We start from the raw sequence: 24,758 nt of genomic DNA, 5'->3' as shown, positions 1-24,758 counted from the left end.
CTCACTGGCTTTATAGTTTTTAAAAATTCATAGCTTTAATGACTCGTCCTCCTCCTTCTTGTTTTGTTCTTCTTCTTGTTCTTCTTCATAGATTCTTCCCTCACTGATCTTATTGACTTCTCTAAATTCAGGTAAACTTCTATGTGGCTTCTACACTTATATCTTTAGTCTTGACTTCTCTTCCAAAGTTCCAGAATCGAGAGTTCCAACTATCAACTAGATACTTCCAGTTTCCTTCTAATCATTTCCAACTGCATATCTGGTCTGCACCTCAAACTCAACAATATCTAAAAGAGAACATATAGTCTTCCCTCTAAAACCCAGTCTTCCTCTTGGTCCCTTTTTCTCTGTCACTAACTCTATTCTTTCAGGCTAAAAATGATGTGCCTTTTTATATACTTCATTCATGTTCCATATGCAATTATTCACTGAGTTTTGTTGATTCTTTCTCCTAAGGGTCTCTCATATTCATTCTTTCCTTTCCATTGTTTTTGTGACCACTTCACCTGGATCCTCATTACCTCCCTCCTACTGTCTGGTGCAAATGTTGCCTAACTGGAAGAACCTATGAAAAAGCTCAAATTCTCTAATCTGGCATTCAGTTATTCCTTGTCTTCTTACCCATTCTCATCCCTCAAACCAGGCAATGAAGTTGACCCCTATCTGTAGTTTTTTTTAATACTTTATTGTCAGATCTTACAAAGTCTCTCTTTTCATTTAGCTTAGGTTTAAAAAGTTGTTCTTAAGAGGAATTCTATAACAAATGCTTTTCTTACAAATAGCATGATATTGGAAAGAGTGTTGGATTTTTAGTCAAGGGTTCAAATACCAGCTTGGTTACTTAGTAGCTATGCAGCCCTGGGTAAGGCATTAACCTTCATTGCCTTTAATCTCATCAATTAAGAATTGAAGGAGTTGAACTGGATGATCTCTGAGACCCCTTCCATTTCTAAAACTTTGAGCCTATGATTATTTAGTCCATGAAGGTCAAACACTGAATAAAAGTTCTGTCTGAGAACTAGAAACTCAACCAGAAAGGCCGCTCTGAGGATATGTCTAAAACCCCTCAGGCAATGGAAAAGAAGATAGGGAGATGAATGAGTCATGCCTCCATTCAAGGTTACAGTAATGGTTGGGCCGCAAAATGCACTAAAATACCCTGGGAATGGTCTTACTCCTAAAGAGCAAATGAGTCTGAATAATTTTGAAAGTTTGTAAGCATAATTTACATGGAAAGACTGAAGTCAATATAATCGTACTGATCCAGAAATTGCTGCTATTTTAAAAATCAAGGAAATTAACTAATAATTCCAAATTTAGCTAAATGGTGCAGTGAATGGACTTCCTGGGGTCAGGAAGACTCATCCTCCTAAAGTTCAAATCCAACCTCAGACACTTATAAGATGTGTAGTCTTGGGCAAGTCATTTTCCCTATTTGCCTTAGTTTCCTCATCGCATCTTTGATATGGCAAAGAATTCCAGTATCTTTGCCAAGAAAACCCCTAAATGGGGTCAAAAAGTGTCAGACATAACTCAAAAATGACTGAACAGAAGGCAGTTAGGTGGCTAAGTGGACTGAAAGCCAGGTCCATAAATGGGGGATCCTGAGTTCTAATTGGGACTCAAGATATTTTGCTGCTTTTCTCCCTTGGAACCAATATACAGTATTGGTCTCAAGATGGAAGGTAAGGATTTAAAAAAAAAAAAGACTAAACAATGCCAAATCCAGATGGGAACAAATGTCTCAGAGTGTGTAGTATATGTATTTATGAGATCCTGTATAATGAAAACATCAGTCACTCTGGAATATTTCAGAAGCAATATCAGAAATAGCCTTCAAAAATAATAAGGAGCAAGAAGAACATGCCTTTACCTTTCTTCCCTTCAATTCCTGCTCCCAGGGCAGAGGTGGTGGCTGGTCTGAGTTCAGAGCTGCTCTGAGGAGTCACACTAGCTTTAGCATTATTGGCTTTTCCTTTCTTGTCATTCTTAGAAGTGTCATTTGGCACATCAGCTATGTCACTCTGAAATAAAAGCATTTATATTGGCCCCAAATAATGACATTTCAAGCTTCAACATATTAACATGTAATTTCATTTGATTGATTTATTAAATATCTATAATGTTCAAATCATCATGCTCTGGGCTGCCTATTACAAAGCCAAAACCTCTATTTCCCCTTTAAAAAGGGGGCAGTTACTCTTGCCAGCAAGTTACAGTTTGCTGAGAGAGGAAAATGGCTTACTTTTTTGATTTGAAAGAAATATTTGTGCCTGCAAAGGAGAGAAGATGGTGTAAGAGGGATGAAAAAACAAATAAACAAATAAATGTAGTTTTAGTTGTCATTCAACAGAATGAATGGCTTATACATCTTGTGCAAGGTATGAAAATTGGCTACTCTAATATTTTCTTAAACTATGGTAGACATTTCTTACTTCAAACTAGAGTATTAGATTAGAAAACATCCTTTAATTTAAAAAAAGGAAAAAAGATGGACAATTATCTATATTAGAATCTGCCAACATAGGCAACAAATGTAATTTCTTTTCTAATGATATGGATTTTGATAATAAATAATACAAGATATGAGTTGTTACCAACTTTTCAAGTTTGCCAAATTTCTTTCAGTAAAGGCTAACACTTCCCCATTCTAACTCTCAAAAGAATGTAAATTCTTTGAGGTTCAAGACTATTTTTCATATCCCCATCACGTAGTATGGTGCCTTGCAAAAAGACACACGTTTGTTAAATGAGTTGAATTTTTTTTTTTTTGCAGGAAAGCATTAACACTCAGTATATATACTTGTGTGTTAATTCATATAAAAGACTAAGACGACGATGATGACAACAACAAGGATGACGAAGACAACAACAACAAACAACATATTTCTTTTTCTAAGATGGTTGATACACCATCAGAAGTACTGAACTTAAACCCAAATACAGAAATCATCATGAGGGTTCAGATCCAGCACATGAACCTGATAAGTTTTTCTCTTTTATATCAGTATTCTCTAAATTCTGCTGTGTTAACAAATGAATACTTACAGTTTCAATACCCATTGCTCTCATTTGATCTGCTCTCTTTTCCATTACAGAAAGAAATTTCTTTGGGTCTGACAAAGCATCCACAATATCTGAAAGAAAAATCACTCATGTTAATTTCATGATCTTTTTATAATCATGAAGAAAGACTCTGGTTTGTTTAATGTGATTGTTCCTCTTAGAAGACTTATCAAGGCTTTAAGAACTTAAAATATGCCCCAAGACACAAGAAAAGGGGAAGGGAACAGCTCTCTAATGATTCTCTAAACCTTTTTTTCAGTATTGTTTCCTTAAACATTTAATTGAATTTTGAAGTCTGGTTTCTTGATACAGTAACAATGAACATTTCTTCCATTGTTTTCTTTCAGATAATCTGCATTTAAAGAGACTAATGATAACCATATTTCACATAGCATCTCTAAAGAATTAACACAAATACACAATTCTCCATCATTAACAAAAAGCAGCATATGAATTCTCTAATTTTAAATTATTCTTTGGAATTTGTGACTTTTCCCACCCCCCCTTAAGAATTAACCTCTCTACATAGGTTTGTCTGTTATCTTCATTTCAAGAGGAAACACTAACCAACAAAAGGAAGTGTAACCAAAATGGAACTAAAATATGCTAAGGAAAGTCCACAAGATTTTAAATGAGTTGACTAGTTCCTGATGTCCCCCTGATTTCGAGTCATACAAAATCTTAAAGGCTATCTAAAGATATACAACATATCTAAACAAGTGGTTATCCAATCTTTGCTAGTATACCTCCACTGAGGAGATGCCCATACTATCCAGAAGCAGTCTGTTCCATTTGAGAAAAATGTAATCATTAGAAAGTTTTTCCTTAAATTGACCCTAAATCTGCCTATCACTCTACCCCTGGACTCTGGTTCTACTCTCTGGAGCCAAGTAGGACAGTATAATCAATCCCATCTAATGTTCTTGGTTGGAGTTTCTACTTCCATTTTACATTTGGGAAATCTGAGGCTTAGAGGATTATGCTGTGGGGGTTAAACTGCTGCTTTAGATTTTCCAAAGTAACAAGGAGTTGAGCTCAAATGCTTATGGGAAAGACCTTTTTACATGATACCTCATATACTCTTTCAGCCCTCTTCAATATGTGTTTGTGCTCAAGACTAAAAATTTGCCATTAGAGGGCAAGCTTTTTGTAATCCTACATAATTTAGACTTGGAAATAGTAACAACATTGCTTCTGTTATTTTATTTCTTATAATCCGCATTTAAAAAGACTATTAATAACCTATATTTCACATAGAATATCTGAAGAATTAACACACTTTTAAATATAAATTCTCCAAAGTTAACAAAAAGCAACATATGGAATCTCTAATTTTGAATTAATCTGTGGCAATTTAAAAAATAAATTTATAAATTTCTTATCTTTAATAATTTATATCTTAGTTCCAGAGCATACATTTATTGAGTAGTGGATGGATACACAAACATTCAGTAAGGGTTTATTATATGCCAAGTCCTAGTCTAAGTGCAAATACAAATGTGGAAGACAGTTTCCAGTCTTTTGGAGTCTATATTCTAATGAAGGAGATATCATATTAAAGGAAGTAGAAGCCAAGAATGGATATTTTGATTTGCCAAGTTACAGAGATAATGAATGGAGCCTTAGGGGAGTAAAAGTTTGATAGACCCTTTCCAGGAAAATGACTGAGTTGATTTAATTATCAAAAAGGCAAAATGCCCAATAGTTTTTCAAAAGAAGATGCTTTTGCAATGTCAGGTCATTTGTACTGGGAAATTATACATTTTTAGGAATTTAAAATTTTCCTTTTGTTTTTCTTTCTCTTATTTCAGAAAAAAGTAATAGTTAAGTTGTTAAATAGTGCAAATCATGTGCTTAATAGCTATTAATCCCTGAGTATTTTGGATGTTACTAAGAGGCGCTGTACTAATGTGTTTATATATCTCTACTCCCTATGTTGGTAAGCTCTCTGAATGCATGGATAATATCTCACTGCCTTCAGTAACTTTTATAGGATTTAGAGCTTGCACAGAGCAGGAGTCCAAGAAATATGAACATGAATGAACACAAATAAATGTCAGACTACAAAGGAATTATGTCAATATGTGAAGGATCCACGATTTCTTTGTTGTGGGAACTTCTTCCACCAAAGCAGACCATTACCCATGTTATAATTCAGTAAACAAGTCTTACAGGCTGCTAAGGCTCTGAGACTGCATGATCTTTCCATGGTCACACAGCTAGTAAATACTAGAGATGTCCATTTACACTATTTTTGGTGACTTAGTTTACTTGTTTTACTGTGCTGCCTTTCTATCAACCAATTAATCAAAAAAGGATTTATTAAGAAATTATTTAATGGGAAGAAAAACTTCACTTTAAAGAGAGAAAATTGTCGAAGAGGCAGTACAAATTTCCTAAGACATCAAACAGTATCAAAATAATTTTAAAATATTCTTATTAAAATGTAAATTTTTACTGAACCTGTTTGTTAGTCTGGATTATTTCCATTAGATTATAAACTGAGGGCAGGTACTGTCTTTTGCCTCAACCTCACTTAGCATATTTCCTGGCACATAGTTGTTGTTCAGTTGTTTCAGTCCTATCTGACTCTTCATGGCTACATTTGGGATTTTCTTGGCAAAGATACTTAAGTGGTTTGCCATTTCCTTCTCTGGCTCTTTTTAAAGATGAGAGAAATGAGGCCAACAGGGTTAAGTGACTTGCCCAGGGTCACACAGTAAGTGTCTGGGGCCACATCTGAACGTGGGGAAGATGAGTCTTCCTGATTACAGGTCCAGCACTCCATCTACTAGCTGGCACATAGTAGGCATTTAATAAATGTTTATTGATTGATGAATTGATATTGGTGATGAGTCTGAAAATATTGATTATATTACCAACATAGTCTACCTTGATATTTTAATACAATATAATTAAGGACAGATGTGATTTTGTGATAGTTAAGTTGTGAGGCATGAAGCCCTAAATAATAATCACTACTAATATAGTTGTAAAGGCTTACAAAGAAATTTACTTATATTATCTCATTTGAGCTTCAAAACAAGCCTGGTATAATTACTTCCATTTTATAGATGATGAAAATGATTTTGAGAAATTAGTATCTGGGGCAGGATTTGAACTCAGAACTTCCCAACTCTATCTATCATACTACCTACCTGCCTCTAAATACAAATTATTATCCTATCATAACAATGATTTTGTTTTGAAGACAGGATACAGCCACCTAATAGCATTCCTAAGGTCATATCATAAGGTCAATCAATTTTGAATGGAATTCCTGGCTTTATCCTGGGATTACCAGAAAGGGCTTCAAAGGTCATCCAATAAATATGTTAGAGAGGAGGAAACTGAGACTCAGATAAATCAAAGGACTTGTCCAAGGTCACACAGATGAGAAACATAATAGTCAGGATTTGAACCCAGTTCTTATGAATCAAAATCCATTATATTGTGCTGCTTTGTGCTCTATCCATTTATTCATACTATATCCATTTTAAATGGTCTATAAAATGCCTGGACACCTCCATGGATTGTTTGATATCATTAAATAGGATGTTAAAATTTTTTCAATTTTCTACCATCTGTGTCGGTATCATCTAGACACAACTAAAATGACTGAATTCAATAAATACCGCAGATGTATCCATTAGCTGGATAAACATCATTATTTAAATTTATTCCCAATTACCAATATTATTATTTCTGTGAATTAACTGGGGAGTTATACTACCAGAGTCTGAAATTGTGTGATAATTTTTATGTATAAATAAGACTGACATAAATATTTTCTTAGCAGAGACAAATATTGTTCATTTGAAACATATTCTTTTAGAAGCTAATTATGGATCTTTTCTTAAGAGTTCAAAATAGCCAGAGAAGGGAAAGCTAGATCATAATTAGACACGCACCCTAGACTTTAGGAAATAAATTTCAAAAGGTTAAATAATACAAATGATAGGGATAATCCCATATCCTGAGGAGGTTCTAGAGGTGATAAGTACTCGAGAAGGATAGAAGGCTGTCCAAAATGAAAGTAGTATAATCTACCAAAAACATCCTGAGGAAACTGAGTCTTAGACTAAATGACTTGCTCTATGCCACATTGGTAGTTGAGGATTTCAGAAGATCTGCCTTGATTCCAAGCACAGTACTCTTCCCACTGGAGCTTCCCCTTGGTTTTCTAGTCTTATATCCTGAGGCAGCTAGATGACACAATAGATAGGGCTCTATCTCTGGGTCTGGGAAGACTGGAGTTCAAATTTATTCTCTGATAATTCTCTGACAAGCTGTGTGACTCTGGGCAAGTCACTTCTTCATCTGTGTCATCTGTGTCAGCTTCTTCAGTTTAATACTGGCATAATAATTGGGTCAATAAATATTGATGAAGTGCCTACTATGTATCAGGAATTGTGCTAAGTGGTAGAAATGTAAAGAAAGGCAAAATAGTCCCTGCCTTCAAGAAGCTCACAATTTAATGGGGAAGACATTATGCAAACAATTATATGCAAACAAGATATATACAGGATGAAATAATCAATAGAAGGAAAGCATAAGGGTGAAGAGGGACTGAGAAAGACTTCCTGTAAAAGGTGGAATTTTAGTTGATAGTTTAAGGAAATCATGGGAATCAGGAGTCAAAAATGAGGTGGAATTTCCTTTCTTGCATGGGGGTCAACCCATTGAAGATGCTTAGAGTTGGGAGATGGGGTGTCTTGAGGAACAGAAAGTATTGATTTTGATTGATTAAAAGTATTTATTAATTGATGAGTAGGTGATGGGGTAGAAGGAGTCAGAAGACTTGAAATATGTGTATATATGAGTGTGGAGTGAGACTAGATTATGAATGGCTTTGAACAACAAAGAGAAGATTATATTTGATGCTGGAGGAGCCACTGGTGTTTGCCGAGTAGGAGGATAATATGGTTGAACCTGGGATTCAGAAAAACCACTTTGATGGCTGAGTGGGAGATGGGTTGGAGTGGGGAGAGACTCGTGACAAGTAAGCCAACCGTCAGTTGATTGTAATCATCTAGGCAAGTGATGATAGCCTGAATTACTGTGGTTACAGTATTAGAGGAGAGAGAAGGCATCAAGGAGATGTTACAAAGGTTAATGTGACAGGCCTTGGCCACGGGTTGACTACTGGGAGAGAGGGACCTAAGAGAGGATAGAGTTGGGGACGAAACCAAGGTTGAGAGCCTGGGAAACTAGAAAGACGGTGGTACTCTTGATGATAATAGGGAAGTTTGGAAGAGAAGACTGGGAGGAAAGGAGTTCAATTTTGTACATCTCAAGTTTAAGATGTCCACATGGCATCAATTTTGAGATGCCTGAAAGCCATTTGGAGATGTTAGCCTGGAGGTCTGCAGAGATGTTAGGGTTAACAGAGGTGATTAACTCCAATTCCAAAATACTGATGATGAAACATGCTATCTAGCTCTTGACAGAGAGGCAATAGGCTCACAGTGCAGGATGATATTTTATTTGGATATGGCCATTGTGGGAATCTGTTTTGCTTGACTATAAATGTGAGTTAAAGGGGGTTTATTTTTCATAATTTCACAGGGGAAGGGGGAAATGAAAGGAGGAGATAGGTGAAAGAAAGGGAAAGTGAATTTTCTTGATTAAAAAATAAATTTAACTTTAAAAACTGGTAAGATGGTTCTATCAATTAATATAACAGAATATGATATATGGACAGCTGGGAGGCAAAACAGATAAGAGTGTCAGTCCTGACAGCAAGAAGATGAGTGTTCCTGAGTTTAAATACAGCCTCAGACACTTACTAGTCCTGTGACCCTGGGCAAATCATTTAACCCTGTTTACCTCAGTTTCCTCTCATCTGTAAAATGAGCTGGAGGTGGAAATGGCAAACCATTCCAACATCTTTGCCAAGAAAACCCCAAATGGGATCACAGAGAGTTGGATATAACTGAACAAAAACATATGATGTACTATAAACCATCAGTATAAGGTATGTATATGAGGGTATAGTGAACCCTCAACAATTCTTTGTTTTACAAGTTGTTCCAGTTAGCAATATTTTCAGGACCCCTATGAATAACTCATTAAGTAAAAGGCCTTTTTATTTCAGCTGATTCTTTCTTTATCATCATCATAAATGTATATATATGCATACATATATGTGCATATACATATGTAGATATGGCACTGGGACTCAATTTTTCATCCAAATTGAACTTTCATTAGAATCTTAAGGAAATGACACTAACATTGAATATTGTAACAAAGTTAAAGACCATATATTGTGTCTGTTTAATGATTATCCTTTCTCATGAAATCTATCCTGTGATATTTTCATATTTTGTATGGTGTTTTGCTGTAGGAGCTTAAAAATCATTGAATTGAAATTATATCATATTTCCTACCTATTTAGCCTTGGTCTAGTTAGTAATTTAACTTCTTTTGGTCTCAGTTTCCCCATCTGAAACAAGAGGAGGCTGTATTAGATAAGCCTCTGAGGTCCTCCCAGCCTGAGATATCTGATCCTATGATTAATGGATAAAACTGTGGTCCATAAGTTGAATCTATAAGGTAGTACTGAAGAATAGAAGACAATAAATAAGTGCAGTACTCTTGAAGGCTCTATGACTGATATTTTACAGTCATCCAAGGTGATATTTTAAAGACCTGCAGCATGAGTTGTAAGAACAATCAAACTTTCCTTATTCTGCTTAAACCCAGAGGCTCTTGATTTATTGGAAAGATTTTTGGGAAGCATTTTCTATAGTAGGCAAGTTTCATTATTACTAAAAAACTGTTCAGGGAACAGAATAAACTAAAGAGAGAAAAGAATTTTCTGAAAAATGTCATAGCATCCTTCTCCTGTATTGTGATTTAACAATAGTTATAACAACTCTTTTTATAAAAGTACATCTTCACAGCTTTCATCAATTGTATTTTAGTTTGCCTTTTCAGGGAGCAACTCTGTTTGAACTAATTACATAGAAGTTGGTCTTTAGACAGGTGCAGCATATGATATTGTACAATGTGAGAATACTTAGAATCTATAATTAATTTAAATAGCTTCTCTAGGAGTCTTGAGACCATAGGCAGTAGAGGCATCGATGTGTTCATCCAAATACATTATCTACAATCATTCTTTTCTAGTCAAGTACATATAAATGTTCATTTAAGGTAAGGATGGCCTTTTATGCAATCATATTTCCCTGAAGGGAGGCTGGAACTCATCTACATCTCTCAGCTCTGGGCATCTTCTTTGGCTGTCCCTCATGCCCTCTTCCACTCCTCCTACTGACTTTCGTGGCTTCCTTCAATCACAACTAAAATCCCACAAGGACAAAGCCTTGAAAATGATATCAAATATCATGATAAAGCTCTTGGTGTTATTGAAAGCATTGTTTCAGCTCTGACTATTTTTTAAGACCCCCAAACTTGGCATACAGAAAAAAGTAAAAAAGGTAACTATCAAAAGAAGGAAGAGAAGAAACATTGATGATTTATTTAATACTCAATAGTACTAGAACTGTTTCCAGGCTTTGGCAGCAGGGGAAGTGCATCTCTTCTCTAGGCTGGCAATATTTCACTATAATTCAAAGCAGCAATGGGTAAATAATATCTTCATTACCTTTTATTCCTCCCAGATAAAGCAACTAAAATAGCACTGGTAGTCCAACAGGCCAATTGGCAGTCAACTTGGCAATGCTTGTATTTTTTACCAAATGATTTTATTAAAAATAAAGGCTTTATATTTTTTATAAATAGGGAGTATAATTTTATTAAGGAAAGGAAAAAAGGATTTCTCAATTTGCTCACAGAAATTTTATTTGAGTTACTTTCCCCCTAAATTATGCCTGTTACTTCCTCATCAAACATTTAGTTTTTCAAAAGATGGAATTTTGGCAAAGGCTATTGAAGCAGATGCATCATTTCCAAAGGTCCCTTTGGCAGTCTGAGCGATGGATCCAAGTGACAGTTACATAGAAAGCTACAATTACTGTGGAGATAAGGGCTGTAGAAGGGCATTCCCTCATGTTCCTTGATCTCATGAAGAATGTAATATGTATACATGTTTGCATTTGTGTCTATGTTCTTTGCAATTTTTTGTAAATATTTTATTTGAGGAATGTGAGAAGATGCTAAAAGTAGGAGAATCTGGCTGGTTTAGGGTGAGGGCAATGTATTAAAAGAATATAGGTCAAAAATTAATTTGTAATTAAAAGGGTACAAGACTAATTTTTATAGGGAACAATTCAATATCAGACAGCTCCTTCTCAGTCTCCTTTACTAGTTCTTCATCGATGCCATTTCCTGTAAATGTGACTATGTATCTCCTGGGTTCTTCCCCGGGACCTCTTTTCTTTTGCTTTTTACTATCTCATTGGTTAACCCATCAATTCCAAAGGACTCAATGATGATTACTATGAAGATGACGTCAAGATCTGTATATCAATCTATCTCCTGAGCCACAATCCCAATGACCAAATATCTCCTAGGATTTCAAGTTAGATATCCTGCAGACATCTCCACATGTTCAAAAAAGAATTCACTATCTTCATTCCCAAGCTCAGACCTCTTCTAAACTTCACTCTTACTGTGAAAATCACCAGTATTCCTTTAGTCAATTAGGTTTGCAACCTCAGTGACATCCTCGACTGTTCACATTCACTTATCCCATGTATCTAATCAATTGCCAATTCTGGTAATTGCTTTCTCTACAACATCCCCCATAAAAGTTCTCTTCTCTCTACTCAAAGCCACCATCCTAGTTTGGTCCCTTTCTCATGGATTATTGAAATAGTCTTCCCATTAAGTCTTCTTGCCCCAAGATTGCTCCTCTTTCAATCCATCTTCCACTAAGCCGCCAAAGTGACTTTTGCAAAGTATAGGTCTGATCATTTCACTTCTTCTCCCTATAATCTCCAATGGCTCCCTACTAATATAGGATCAAATATACAGTCCTCTGCCATTTAAAGTTCTTTTGTGACCTGGCCATTTCTACCTTCCAGGCTTTGAACACATTACTCTTCTCAATGTACTCAATAAACCAGCCATTTTAATTTACTTACTAATCCTCACAGAAGACACTCCATTTTCCATCTCTATGCCTTTGCCTTTATCATTCCTCATAAAAGGAATGCTTCCCTTCCTAACTAACCTCCACTCAGCTCAGGCTCCCGAAGGAGACCTTTTGTAGTTTTGTTAGCAGGGAATGCTTCTAAGGCTACCTTCTCTCTACTCTGAATATACCAATTTAGTCTTTCCCATTAGAATGTGAGCTCCTTGAGGGAAGGCTTTTTTTTTTTTGTTTGTTTGTTTTTTCCCCTATGCATCTCATGCAATAGCACAGTGCCCAGCATATAAGCAAGCATTTAACAAATGCTTATTGCTTGGTTGATGACTTAAAATGGCACCACAGCATGTAATATCCAGTTCTAGTAGAATTATCAATGTCCAGTGTTATCTTTTGGAATATGAATTAGATTTTTTCCTCATTAATGAAAAATTATGCTTTCCCACCAGTTTAATAGCTTACATAGGAAAACTCAAGGTGTCTAAAAGTGCTTTTTGTCTAGATTATTATATACAGGTAAATGGACAGCCTACAATATAAGAACTAACATTGAGTTAGTCCATTAGTAAGTACCTTTCATAGGCACTTCAATACACAATAACGGATTTGGGAAATTGTGCACCATTTTCAATGGTCAATTCTCTGACATGAAACTCATCTTTTTAATCCCAGTGACCTCCTAGTGATGCTTTATGAGTAGGAATCATGGAACATTACAATCTGTGAAAAACTAAAGAGGCCAGTGACCTAAAAGGCAATGAAGAGACTCATTTTGGGCACAGTACAAAGTAGGATTTAACATATCAACAATGATGGCTTGCACATAGGAAAAGGCACTAATGGCATCAACTGAGTATACTGGAACAAAAAAAAGGACTGGCTAATCATATCACAGATGGGCAACTTGGAGAGTGCTGAACTGGCACTTGGACATGATGATGAGATTTCTTATGGCAAATTTAAAGAGGAACATGCACAATAAGAATTGTACAGGATATATCATTTGAGGGAGCACTTAAATTGATGAAATCACAGATATTGACTTCCTGAAGCTTTATTAAGGTTTAAAAGAAATTTTTAAAAGTTATATAGTAAATGGGGTTCCTGGATCTTAATGACATATATTAACATTTAAAATCTGAGACTTCTTAACCAAGTGAATCAGACATTTTCTCAACTGAACATTCTCTAACAAGAAACAATATACTTTTTTTTTAAACCCTTGTACTTCGGTGTATTGTCTCATAGGTGGAAGATTGGTAAGGGTGGGCAATGGGGGTCAAGTGACTTGCCCAGGGTCACACAGCTGGGAAGTGGCTGAGGGAAACAATATACTTTTAAAAAATATTCTTTTTGTAATATATAAGCTTCTTTTGGATTAACAATAGCTTTTTAAAAGTAAGGACCATTTTTGCATTTTTTCCCCTTTGTAGCCTCAGTGCCCAAAATAGTGCCTTGCACAGAGTAGATACTTAATGAATAAATGTTATATTGAATCGACTTGAATAGCAACACAAAATATCCCATAAAAACAAGTTGTGAAGTTCCTATAAGCAGTATAAATGTGAACTCCACCAATTTCTCATGAATTTGATTTGGTTTACCAAAATGTATTTATGGACTTATTTGTATAGGACCTGAAGGTGATTTATTGTGTTTAGTTTTTGGAGTAGATCCATATAGAGTGGGATCCATTCCTAGGATTCAGATTTCATAGAAAGACTATTTCACTAGAAAATGGTAAGGCTGATTTTGGAAACAATAAATCCCACTCGGGATGTTTTACTTCATTTGTAATGAGGTAAAATAACACCAAGGAAAGTTTTTTATGAAATATTTTGTAAAATACAGAAGCTTAGAGCCTATGGCATTTCCCTGGAAGTCAAAGGTTAAGCCAAAAACTAAAATTGAATTTGCTAATTGACCCTCAAAAGTCATCAGAGCCAATATGCTCTATGGAAAATTGAGAATAGGTAATTTTAGAGACCCTCACAAACTAGATTTCCCAAATGAAGCAAATTGTTCAAGTAACTTTTTTGATAGCATCTTGTCAAATAAAAATACATTTCCTTTGTTCATTTCTTTAAAAAGACATTATTTCCTGTGTCCCATGAAAAAAGATAGTTGCCTCCTGGTAATGAACCTTATTCTTCCAGGTAAAATCTCCAGACTCATTCTCCTAACTTCTCTTTCACATACAATAGGTGTCATACTAGAATCTCCTATATTCTTAGCAGGAAAGGCTATAAACTCTCACTGACCCAGGAAAATGAATATTTCTATCCATGACCTTTCTACAGAGAATATTGATATGTCAAGAGTTGGGAGATTCATTTTGAATTTGTTTGTTGGAATTAACTAAAGTGTGGCAGAATGCTTGTGATATAAAAACTAAATTGTCAAATTTGGGAGCTTCATCAAATATAATATAAATAATGTTATTTTGGGTTTTCCAAGTCAATGTGCTGCCTGCAGGGATCTGCTTCTATTTAAGTTTGATACCATCTCTCTAAAATATTCTTCCACAGCGGTGATTTTGAATCCTACAAATAAGTGAGGGGTAGCTGGATAGCACAGGGGACAGAGCATCAGGCCTGGAGTTGGGAGGACCTGGTTTCAAATCTGGTCTTCTGAGCTATGTATCTGACCCTGGGCAAGTCATTAACCACCCCTCCCCCCTCCCCCCAATTACTTAGCCCTAACCATTCTTCTGTCTGAAAATGGATACTCATTATTCTTAGTAGTTTATAGAAATTAAGGGTTTTTTAAAAAAAGCTGAGAACTTAACCTATGATTTTATATGGTTTATTATATGATAAAAAATTTATTTGATCTCTTGATTTCCAAACATCCAGTCAGTTTCCTATAGTTTGATGAAAGACTTGTAATAAATTCCTAGTGCCAAAAACAATGATATTTCAATTGGATATTTCAAGAGACTTAAAGAAATGGACGTCTGTATCTTACTTGTGTAATTAAACTTCTCTAAGGTACAAAAAAGTCCATTTTAATGTATCATGGGTTTTTTTTCCTTTCCCGTTTGGCCTCATCGATAAACAAATAAGCAAGAATCCTAGATCAAGTACCTGGTGAATATTAAACTGACGACTAAATAATTAACTGAAGGCCCATGGTATGGATGGGCAAAGGTTCCAATTATGATATCTAAAGTATTAAATGTGGCAAATTTGAAAAAGTCTTAGGATTATGAAAATAATCCAAATCTTTAGTCAAATGAGGAAAGGACATTATAGCAATAGAACTTCTAAATTAAATTTTGGACCAAGCCTAGAAAGTTCTAAATCATTTGATAATCACATGCAGTTCTCATTTAATGGCATTATAGGAGAATACAATATTCTGCTTTTTAAAAGGTTTTATATGTATATATTATATATATATATATATATTTAAATTTTATAGATAAGATTAGCCCAATAAATGTCAAAGCTTCAAAATGTAGCCATTTTTTGTGAAAACATTTCTAAAATGTATTACATATTCCTGCTTTCTTAAACAGAGAACCTAATTTAACCTGCTCTTGCTGACTCACAGTAATCACTATGAATAGTACATAATTAGTATATTGTGCTCTAATCCAGTGACACTGTCTTGGGTGGCTGAGGTGTGTAGGACTTTTTGGTGCTTTGGCACACACAGTACTGCTCCTAAGAGTTCTTCAGGCTATTTACTCTTTTTCTGTATCATCCATCTCCTATTTGCCCTCATTTTCCCTGCTCCTGAGCTGCTGTTTTCTTTTATATAGCACTATCTGAGTAAGACTTAGAAACTGAATTTGCTTATCCAGTGGACAGATTTTGCCACTCAGACATTGGAGTAGTGTTGAAATTGGTAAAGCTGTAGTTGCTGGGAGGATAAAGTCCAGATAAATTCAACATTAATTAAATGTCCACTGTATTCAAGGTTCTTTGTAATGTCCTTAGAATACAAAATATGGTTGCTATCCACAAGGAATTCACGTTTCAGTGGGTAGATGTGTATTAATGCAGATACCAAATATTGACATATGTGCCCCAAGTCAAGTCATGATCTTGTTGGGCATCAGTTTCCTCATTTGTAAAATGTGGGTATTAGGCAACATCATTGTTATATAGCTATAATCCATAGTTTTGCTGAGATTATTTTAATTTTTTAGCTGACAGATTTTGAAAATATATAGGTTTAATTTGGGTTCAGATTGGCTGAATGCTTGCTTACTTGTTTTTGTTAATGTTTAGTAAGTTTAATTAGCTTATTTTAAAAAGTGATTCAGTTGGGGCTTAGCAGAAATGTTTGGTTAAGTGTGGTTTCTGGATCACAGTTTCTTTCAAGTTTTTGCTATAAAACATGATCAGCTCCTAGTTCAATGATAGAACTCCTGTTAAAGCAGTGCTCCCTTGTGGATCCGAAGGAAAATCCAGGGACAGAGATGGATGAATCCAGTCTATATATGTTGATGAGACCATGCGTAGATGCTGTCACGCAGGAAGTTTTTGACTTAATATTCTTATATTCTTTAGTTTGCTTTGACTTCCAGTGTGTATGTACCCTTTATCAAATCCATTTGTAAGAATTGATAGGCAATTTAGAATAAGAAAGTCTTAGAAGGGTCTTAGAGATTATTTAGTCTAAATCTTCCCATTTTAACAACAATAATGAAGCTGAGAAAGGTTAAATAATTTATCTAAAGTCACTTTACTTGTTAGGAGAACTTTTCATTGTGGTACAGTGGGGAAAGTGTTATATTAAACTCAGAGGACCCAAGTCTAAATGACATTGCTAGTAAATATCAGTGTAACCTCAGGTAAGTCAGTTGATCTCTCTGAGCCTATTCCAAAATAGTATATATAATAAGGGTGCCAGACTAGATAACCTCAGAGGTCTCTTGCATTGTTAAATATATAAACCTGTTATCTTGGGGGCTTTTCAGATTCTTAGATTTTTGGAAAACCTGCATATCATAATCCATTTGCAAATATTTACCTTACCTCCAAAACCATCGGGCACATATGTTTTAAGCACAATGTTGCAGAAAACAGTTGGCAGTGATAATGGTTTATTCCCTTCATTTCGAAGAGAAATGTGTCTGTAGCCTGCCTGGAGGCCATCAAGTGGGAGGATTCTTTGACCAATCAGCTTGTTGTTGTCATCATACACAGCTATTCTCAAAACAGCCAGATCAGGGAGGATAACCTGTCAATCAAAGAAAAGGAGTTTTCACAGATCTGTATAATATAGCCAATTCCCAAGTGTCAATGTTCTAATTACTCAAGAGTCCCAAAGATGTATAGCTTTGGCTACTCTATCATCAACGGACATAATATATATTTACTGACTGATTTTCCATTTGATTGAGAAGTCATTGGTTAAATAGTCACAGAATTCTAGAGCTAGAAAAGAACTTCTAGAGAATTTAGTCCCATCTGCTTATTTTATAGATGAAGAAGATGTAAGATAGAGAGTGAATTAATTTAAGGTTATCTGGCAAGTTAGTGCCAGAACCCGGACTAGCTCCCAGGTCCCCCACTACTACCCCACTGCCTGCCTCCTGTTCTTTATCTCTAGTTATTTTTGAGGGTATAGAAAGTACCCTTGAAGCAATTATCTAAATCTTAAAAAAATTATCTATAAATGTAGGTTGCTTGAAATTTAGAGCTCTTACGGTAATTTTGTGTTATTCAATTGAAAAAAAATTGCCAGTCATAAATAATAACATACTCTGACGTCCCAAAGACATTTCCTTTCACTCCAAACAAAATGACTGGACACAAAAATCTAAGTGTAAATGGCAAAGGCTTGATTCTAATACAAAATACTAAGACAATAAAACAAAACTCCACACATTTTGTACCTTCTGGAGTCAGTGAGGACCTTCTCACTGGCATGGGAGGAGTCAGCTCATCTGGGTCAAGTTGAACATTCTGGCTAAAGATAGGCAGAATGGCTTAGTGGCCTATTAAAACCCATTCAACTCCATGATTCACAATCATAATCTGACTTCATGATGATTAGGTAAAAACTTGGCACTCAGTTGATACTTAACTATATCCTGTATGGGTTTTCTATAGAGTAAAAGCTAACTTCTTGGGGGTTTTGCAAAAGAAATTTTTTAAAAATTGTTTTGTTTTGTTTTGTTTTAATGCAAGTTAAGGCAAGTTATATTTGAAGTAACAATTTTAGTTCTAAAACAATAAAAAACTTCTTCATGAGCTAGGGTCCTGTTACAATATAAAAATCAGAAAGCAGTTTTTCCTGTTCCTTAAATTTCCACGTTCATCTTTGAGAGGCTCTGGGATAGCACGGAGAGTGTTGGATTTAAAGTCAGGCCTGGATTTAAACCCTGCCTCCGGTAATTTGAAGCTGTGTGATTATGAGCAAACCACTGAAGTGATCATTGTAAGGAGGAAAATTTAGTCTTAATTTAATGGAGAAAAAAAATCTTCCTAACAATTCTAGCTATTTAAAAATGCCATGAAATGCCTCAGGAATTCTTCAAACAAAGGCTGTGTGATGTTGTAGAAGGGAATTTTTTTTTTTAGGTGTAAGATGAACTAGGCAGCCTTTTCCAACTCAAAGTTGATTCTGTAACTTCTCAGCCTCCGTTCCATTATCTGTAAAATGGGGAAAATAATACTGGTAGTATCAGGTTGATGGGGAAGTTAAATGCTTCAAATGAAATAATAACAGTAATAACAATGAGTAACAATATAGCACTTAAGGATTTGCAAAGCACTTTACAAATATTATCTCATTTGATCCTTCTAACAACTGTGGAAGGTAGGAACTATTATCTCCATTTTATAGATGAGGAAACTGAGGCAAACAAAGGTTAAATGACTTTGTCCAGAATCACACAGCTACTAAGTTTTGAGGCTGGATTTGACCTTAAATCTTTTTGACTCCAGGTCTAGCAATCTATCCATTGTACCATCTTGCTTTCAAAATATGTAGAAAGCCCCTTTCAAGCCTTAATGTGACGTATAAATGCCATCTATTATTATTATTATTTCTTAATTATCTCTTCATATGTTCAGAATTGTGTGTGGAGGTTTAGTTATACCATGGAACTCTTCTCATAAGGGCAATAATCCAGCTATGGCAACCAAGAAAATTACAATTTATAAAGAGATGAAGGATTTATGTATGTATGTATATATACATATATATCAGAAATCACCTTATAGACAATGTAAAAATAAGATTAAGGGCTATGTAAGGAAAGGCATCCAGGCCAGGAGACAGAGAGTTCAAAATAGTCTAAATGGTTAGTTTTATCTGCACTGAGCCCACTTACCCAATAGGTGGTGCTGAATTGCTGAGGCGCATTTGTTTGCATATGGAACTACAAAGAAAGTTGTTCTACTTTCATTGGAAATTCTAAATTATTAGGATGATGGGATTTAGAACTCAAAAGGAGCTTAGGGAATCAGAGATTTAGAGTTAGATCTTAATTCATCCATCTATTCCATTCCCCCCATTTTTTCAGATGGAGAGATTGAGGTTTAAGAGGTAAAGTGACTAGCCCATAGCAAATGACAGCTGGAATTTCAATTCTGGTCCTCTGAATCCCAATCTACTACACCAAGCTGCCTGTTAATACTATAAGATAATGATAAGGGAAACAGATTATCTATGTTGCATGATATACAGACAGTGACTTGGTGTCATGGCCACCTGAAAAAACCTGCCCCTAAAGAGAAAAATAATCATTTCAGGTGTGACAACAGAACAGTTAGGAGAGAAAACGGACATTCTTGGAGACAGCACTGTTGACGTACGGATTTTTGATGAAACTCCAATTGACAATAAATAAATAAAGGAAAAATACAACTGAGAAATAGAAACCAAACATTCGAGATGATGACTGTGATCTCTCTTGGGACCCAGCATACACTGTCAGGATAAGTGGGGGAAAAAAATACATGATGCACACAGTCTACAGGTGGAGGCAGGTGCCACAAGATCTGGAGAAGCAGCACCATACCAACTTATCCATGGAAAGACATTGACCTTAGCTTTGGATGCAGCATCTCACCTGCCCTCTTGGCTGAAGGAATAGTGCAAGATACTAGCCACTGCCAGGGCAGGGAAGAAGACATCTCCAAGGCATGTTGGTGTCCACCAGCTGGGGCTCATTCTGAGCAGACTGCATACCTGGAGCACAGGCATTGTCAACGAAGAAAGTGGGTTCCCCCAAGAAGGAGGAGAAAGCCAAAAAGAAGGAAAAGCCAAAAAGAAAAAATATCATATGATAGCTACAGAACTTATCCGTTAGAAGAAGAAAAAAAAAGGCTTGATGATTAATTCAGCCACTACATCTTATATCTTCTTTGCTCTAAAATATGGCTCAAAAGTTAGTGTACTGAGCCAGACACAGTGAAAATATCCTACCTTTCGGAATACGAACGATTCCTCATTGTAAACAGGATTGAGACCATTGTTCATAACCATACGAGTTCGGAACTCCTTACGTATAGTGTCTGTGGGCAAACCATACATATCCACTTCTACATACGTACCAATTTTCTTATCAGATAAGAATTGCCCTGATATGACCTGAAATAAAAACACAACTCTGATGAGAGCAGTATTTGAGTGCCTTAACCATGAGCAAACCTCATCCTCCCTAACCCTGAAGCTGCCATGACTAAGTACATTAAAATAAGGGCTGTGGTCTAATAGCTAGATGGTAGTATTAGATCCAAAGCTAATATGGGACACTTAATAATTCTTAATTTGAGCATTCTAGATGAAATAAACCACTTCAGTTTTAGACTGAAGTCTAGCTCAAAGCTGTAAAACTTGCAGCCCATTGACATCAGCCCCCAAATTCCTGCTCAGGGCTTGAACCAGATTAAAATGAAACTGGAAAATGTTTAACAAAATATAATACACCAAGAGGTAGCTGGGTGGCTCAGTGGATTGGGAGACAGGCCTAGAGACAGGAGGTCCTGGGTTCAAATCTGGCCTCAGACACTTCCTAGGTGTGTGACCCTGGGCAAGTCACTTAACCCCCATTGCCTAGGTCTTACTGCTCTTCTGCCTTGGAACCAATACGCAGTATTGTTCTCAGATGGAAGTTAAGGGCTTAAAATGTATGCATATATAAAAACATTTATATATTTTTACATATATAAAATACACCACAGATAATTTTAATTTGTGGATTTCTAAGGCAATATAATACCTCCAAGAATCTGTTTCTATTTGAATTTAATATCACTACTCTACATAATATATATAGTAGTGAGTAGTGAACAACTTATCAACTATATATAGTTCATGCCAGAATTGCACAGTAGATAGAATACTGATCTTGAGTCAGAAAGACCTGAGTTCAAACACAGTCTCAGATACTTAATAATTACATAACCCTAAAGTATGTCTCTGAACCTGTCTGCTTCAGTTTTTTCATCTGTAAAATGGGGATAAAAATAGCACCTACCTCCCAGGGTTGCTGTGTGGATAGAATGGAATAATATTCATAAAGTCCTCTTCAAACCTTAAAGTACTATAGAAAAGCTAGCTAAATATTATTTCCAATAAGATCTTTAGCCCTAAGTAGGTCTATTAATCTCCATGAGAATATTTACTGAGCCTGGTATGAGATGTAGTATTTCTAAAATTCAAACATATTGTAAAGTGTATATTAAAGACTGTAATGAATACAAAAATACTTTGGATAAATATAAAACATTATGTATATATATATGGATATAGAATTGACCTCAAAGTTAGGAAGACTTGAATATTCAAGACCTACCATTGACTTATTCTATCTTTGAGACTCTGGGCAAGTAGTTCATCTTCCATTGACACTACTTGCCCTTCAAAATACGCTATCATTATAAATTAGAGACAACCTGCTTTGTGGAAGTTCCTTATACAGAACTGAAATTACTCATATAGATGAAATCACAGATCCAATAGGGTCAAAAGAGAGTCACAGTTCATGGATTTTGCTTATTTAAAATGTTTTTTTTCTATATTAACAAAACATGATAGATATATATTAAAGTATAAGTGTTATTTTTCTATTCCATGTTATCTTCAGGGTTTCATTTATATTTCATTTGTCTACAAGTCATAAGACAAAGTATTTTTTTCATAGGACCTAGGTCTTATGAACATTCAGGATTTCTAACTAGTTGATTAAATTATAAGTGATTTTAAAATATATCTATAGGCAATGAATTTCCTGGGATTTCTGGAAAGATTTAAGTTTTTATAGAGCTATATAGGTTCATATTTATTAATACAATTCTAGGAGCAAAGGATGAAGTATCTACAATAAAATCCACTATAAAAATGAGTATTTTATAGAAATTTATTAGCCTAAAACAACAATGATCCTATTATCCCCATTAGGATTTACTTTGATATCAGTTGGACTATCAAATTTCCAACTCACTAAATACTATCAATTTAAGGATTACCCTATTAAATGATCTTCTAATCTTGAGAGTTCATTATCTCATGAGATATACTATTGCACTGCTGGTTAGCTCTTCCAACAGAAATGATAACTACTGGCAGAATTTATTCTATAATATTTCTTGGTTGCAGAAATCAGAAGGAACATGGCAACTCATAATTTTTGGCACATTTTAAATGAGTAATACATCATGTCTAATTAGACTGTAGAACATTATACTCATTCAATATAAACACAGATGTCTTAAGAGGCAGTGGAATAATAAGTAAAAACAACAGAATTCATAGAGTTTGTATCTATCTGCTATAAATACAACTTTTTAAACACTAGAGTATAAGATTTTTATCATTCTGAAATGTAAGTCTTTACCTGCACTGAACAAGTGGCTGCTATAACACCATCTACAGGTGTTTCAGAGAAAGGATCAAATGTTCGATCTGGTCGTCTCATGAAATCTGGTTTTAGAAGGTACCTGATATAAAGAAATGCATGGACAATGTTATTTTTAAGACTATATCGGTGATATTTTCATAGTCATAGTTAATAAACTAATAGAAGGAAAAATGGGTTTATTTGCCCTAAATATTCATATTATCTATCTATATTTCCTCAATTTCACCAGGCACAGTCAAGGTCAAATTCTCCTTTCCTCCATATAATGTCATTAGCAAATTATGTACTGAAACCACTAGGGCAAAAGCATGAAATTAATATCTAGGTGAAAATACCAGCTTCAAGATTTTGAAAGATAACATGATTTTCAATTTCAGGAACCAGCAGAGAAATCCTTGCATTTAATAGCCTAAATCTAAATTGCTATAGAAGCCACATGGATGAAATCACTGAATAGAAACTTTGAATTGCCTTTGTTTGCATATTCAAAGGCATCAAATGAATGGATGACCATACATTTCCTTAAAGAAAAGTTATTTCCAAGAATTTTCAAAAGAAGAACATTTTAATATATGTTATTGATTTTGTTAAATATTTCCCAATTACATGTAAAACATTTTTAACATTCATTTAAAAAACAATTTCACGGTTTAAATCGCTATTTTCCTCCTGTCCCTCCCTCACCTTTGAAAAGGCAAGTGATATAATCATGATTAAATATGTGAAGTCAGGCAAAGTTGTAAAAGGAAAACTAGCTGTTGCATTTGGGTTACTATAAAATATAGTATAATAAAAGTTACATTTCTGTCATGTCAGAATCCAAAGAATAAAGAATTGTAAAGTAATTGCATTCAGTACTTTCTCTTGCTAATTCTATTCAATAGACATTTACTAAGCATATACAAAGTATAAATTTCTAGGGCAACCAAAGCAAAAAATTATGTAATCCATTTCTCAAGAAGTTTGCAATCTAGTTGGGAGATGAGAAGCATACAGAAATACCTATGTTACAAGCTAGATAATAATTTAATTTATAGAAGAGACAAAAAACAATGACCTTAGAGATTCAAGGAAAGATGAGAAGTCACTTCTGGTTGAAGGAATCAGGGACAAATTCATGGAGGAATTGCTACCTAAGAGAGATTTTAATAAGCAGATATGAAGGCAAGAAGAAATTAATTCTATGTATGGGAGATGGGTATCCACAGGAACCTGGAGGCAGGAGAATATAGGATGAAATTGGGGAGGAGTAAACAGTTCATGAAATAAAGTCAGAAAGGTATGTTGTAACTGGATTGTCAAAGCGCTTGGATGCCAGAGTGAGGAGTTTCCCTTTTATAGTAAACGGAGACCTACAGAAGGTTTTAGAACAGAAAAATACATTTGTCAGATCTATGAATTAGGAAGGATTGGCACTCGTATGAAGAACAGATTGGAGAAGGAATAAAATGCAGTCAAGAAGACCAGTTTGTTCTTCATTAGAACAGTCTTACTCCACTTCCCCTTTCTCCTGGGAGTAGATGATTGGGTTAGGATGATGATAGTATGGGCAGAGAAAAGGAGACAAATGTGAGAAATACTGTGGAAAGATAATCAATAGAACTGGGCATTTGATTGGAAGGGGAAAGAAAAAAAGGAATGGGGGAGAAGGGGAAAGCCTGCTAGTCTTCAATTGTCAATAGAAACAGGGAAATTAGAATGAAAGGTAGATACAGGAGTTGCTAGGAAGATCATGACTTCAGCTTTGGAAATAATGAGTTTCAGCAGTGGCAAGACACTCAGTCAACAATGCCCAATGAGTGAATG

The 24,758-nt window shown here is 35.1% G+C and overlaps 1 protein-coding gene across 4 annotated transcripts in view; it reads right to left on the bottom strand.

Annotated features, from left to right (window-relative positions):
* The window catches only part of PLCB4 (phospholipase C beta 4), a 160,435-nt gene that overhangs the window by 33,126 nt on the left and 102,551 nt on the right, over window positions 1–24,758 (bottom strand). For all 4 annotated transcript variants that reach the window (XM_044663402.1, XM_044663405.1, XM_044663403.1 and 1 more), the window contains 5 exons: window positions 22,929–23,031; window positions 20,516–20,680; window positions 17,113–17,317; window positions 3,049–3,137; window positions 1,874–2,024 (listed from right to left, as the gene is read on the bottom strand). In XM_044663402.1, coding sequence (XP_044519337.1) covers window positions 1,874–2,024; window positions 3,049–3,137; window positions 17,113–17,317; window positions 20,516–20,680; window positions 22,929–23,031 — 713 coding nt within the window. The remainder of the gene's footprint in view (window positions 1–1,873; window positions 2,025–3,048; window positions 3,138–17,112; window positions 17,318–20,515; window positions 20,681–22,928; window positions 23,032–24,758) is intronic.

Source organism: Gracilinanus agilis, chromosome 2 (assembly GCF_016433145.1).
Source record: "Gracilinanus agilis isolate LMUSP501 chromosome 2, AgileGrace, whole genome shotgun sequence".
NCBI lineage: Eukaryota > Metazoa > Chordata > Mammalia > Didelphimorphia > Didelphidae > Gracilinanus > Gracilinanus agilis.
Note: the sequence above shows the minus strand (reverse complement) of the source record. Positions and strands in the feature narration are given on the sequence as shown.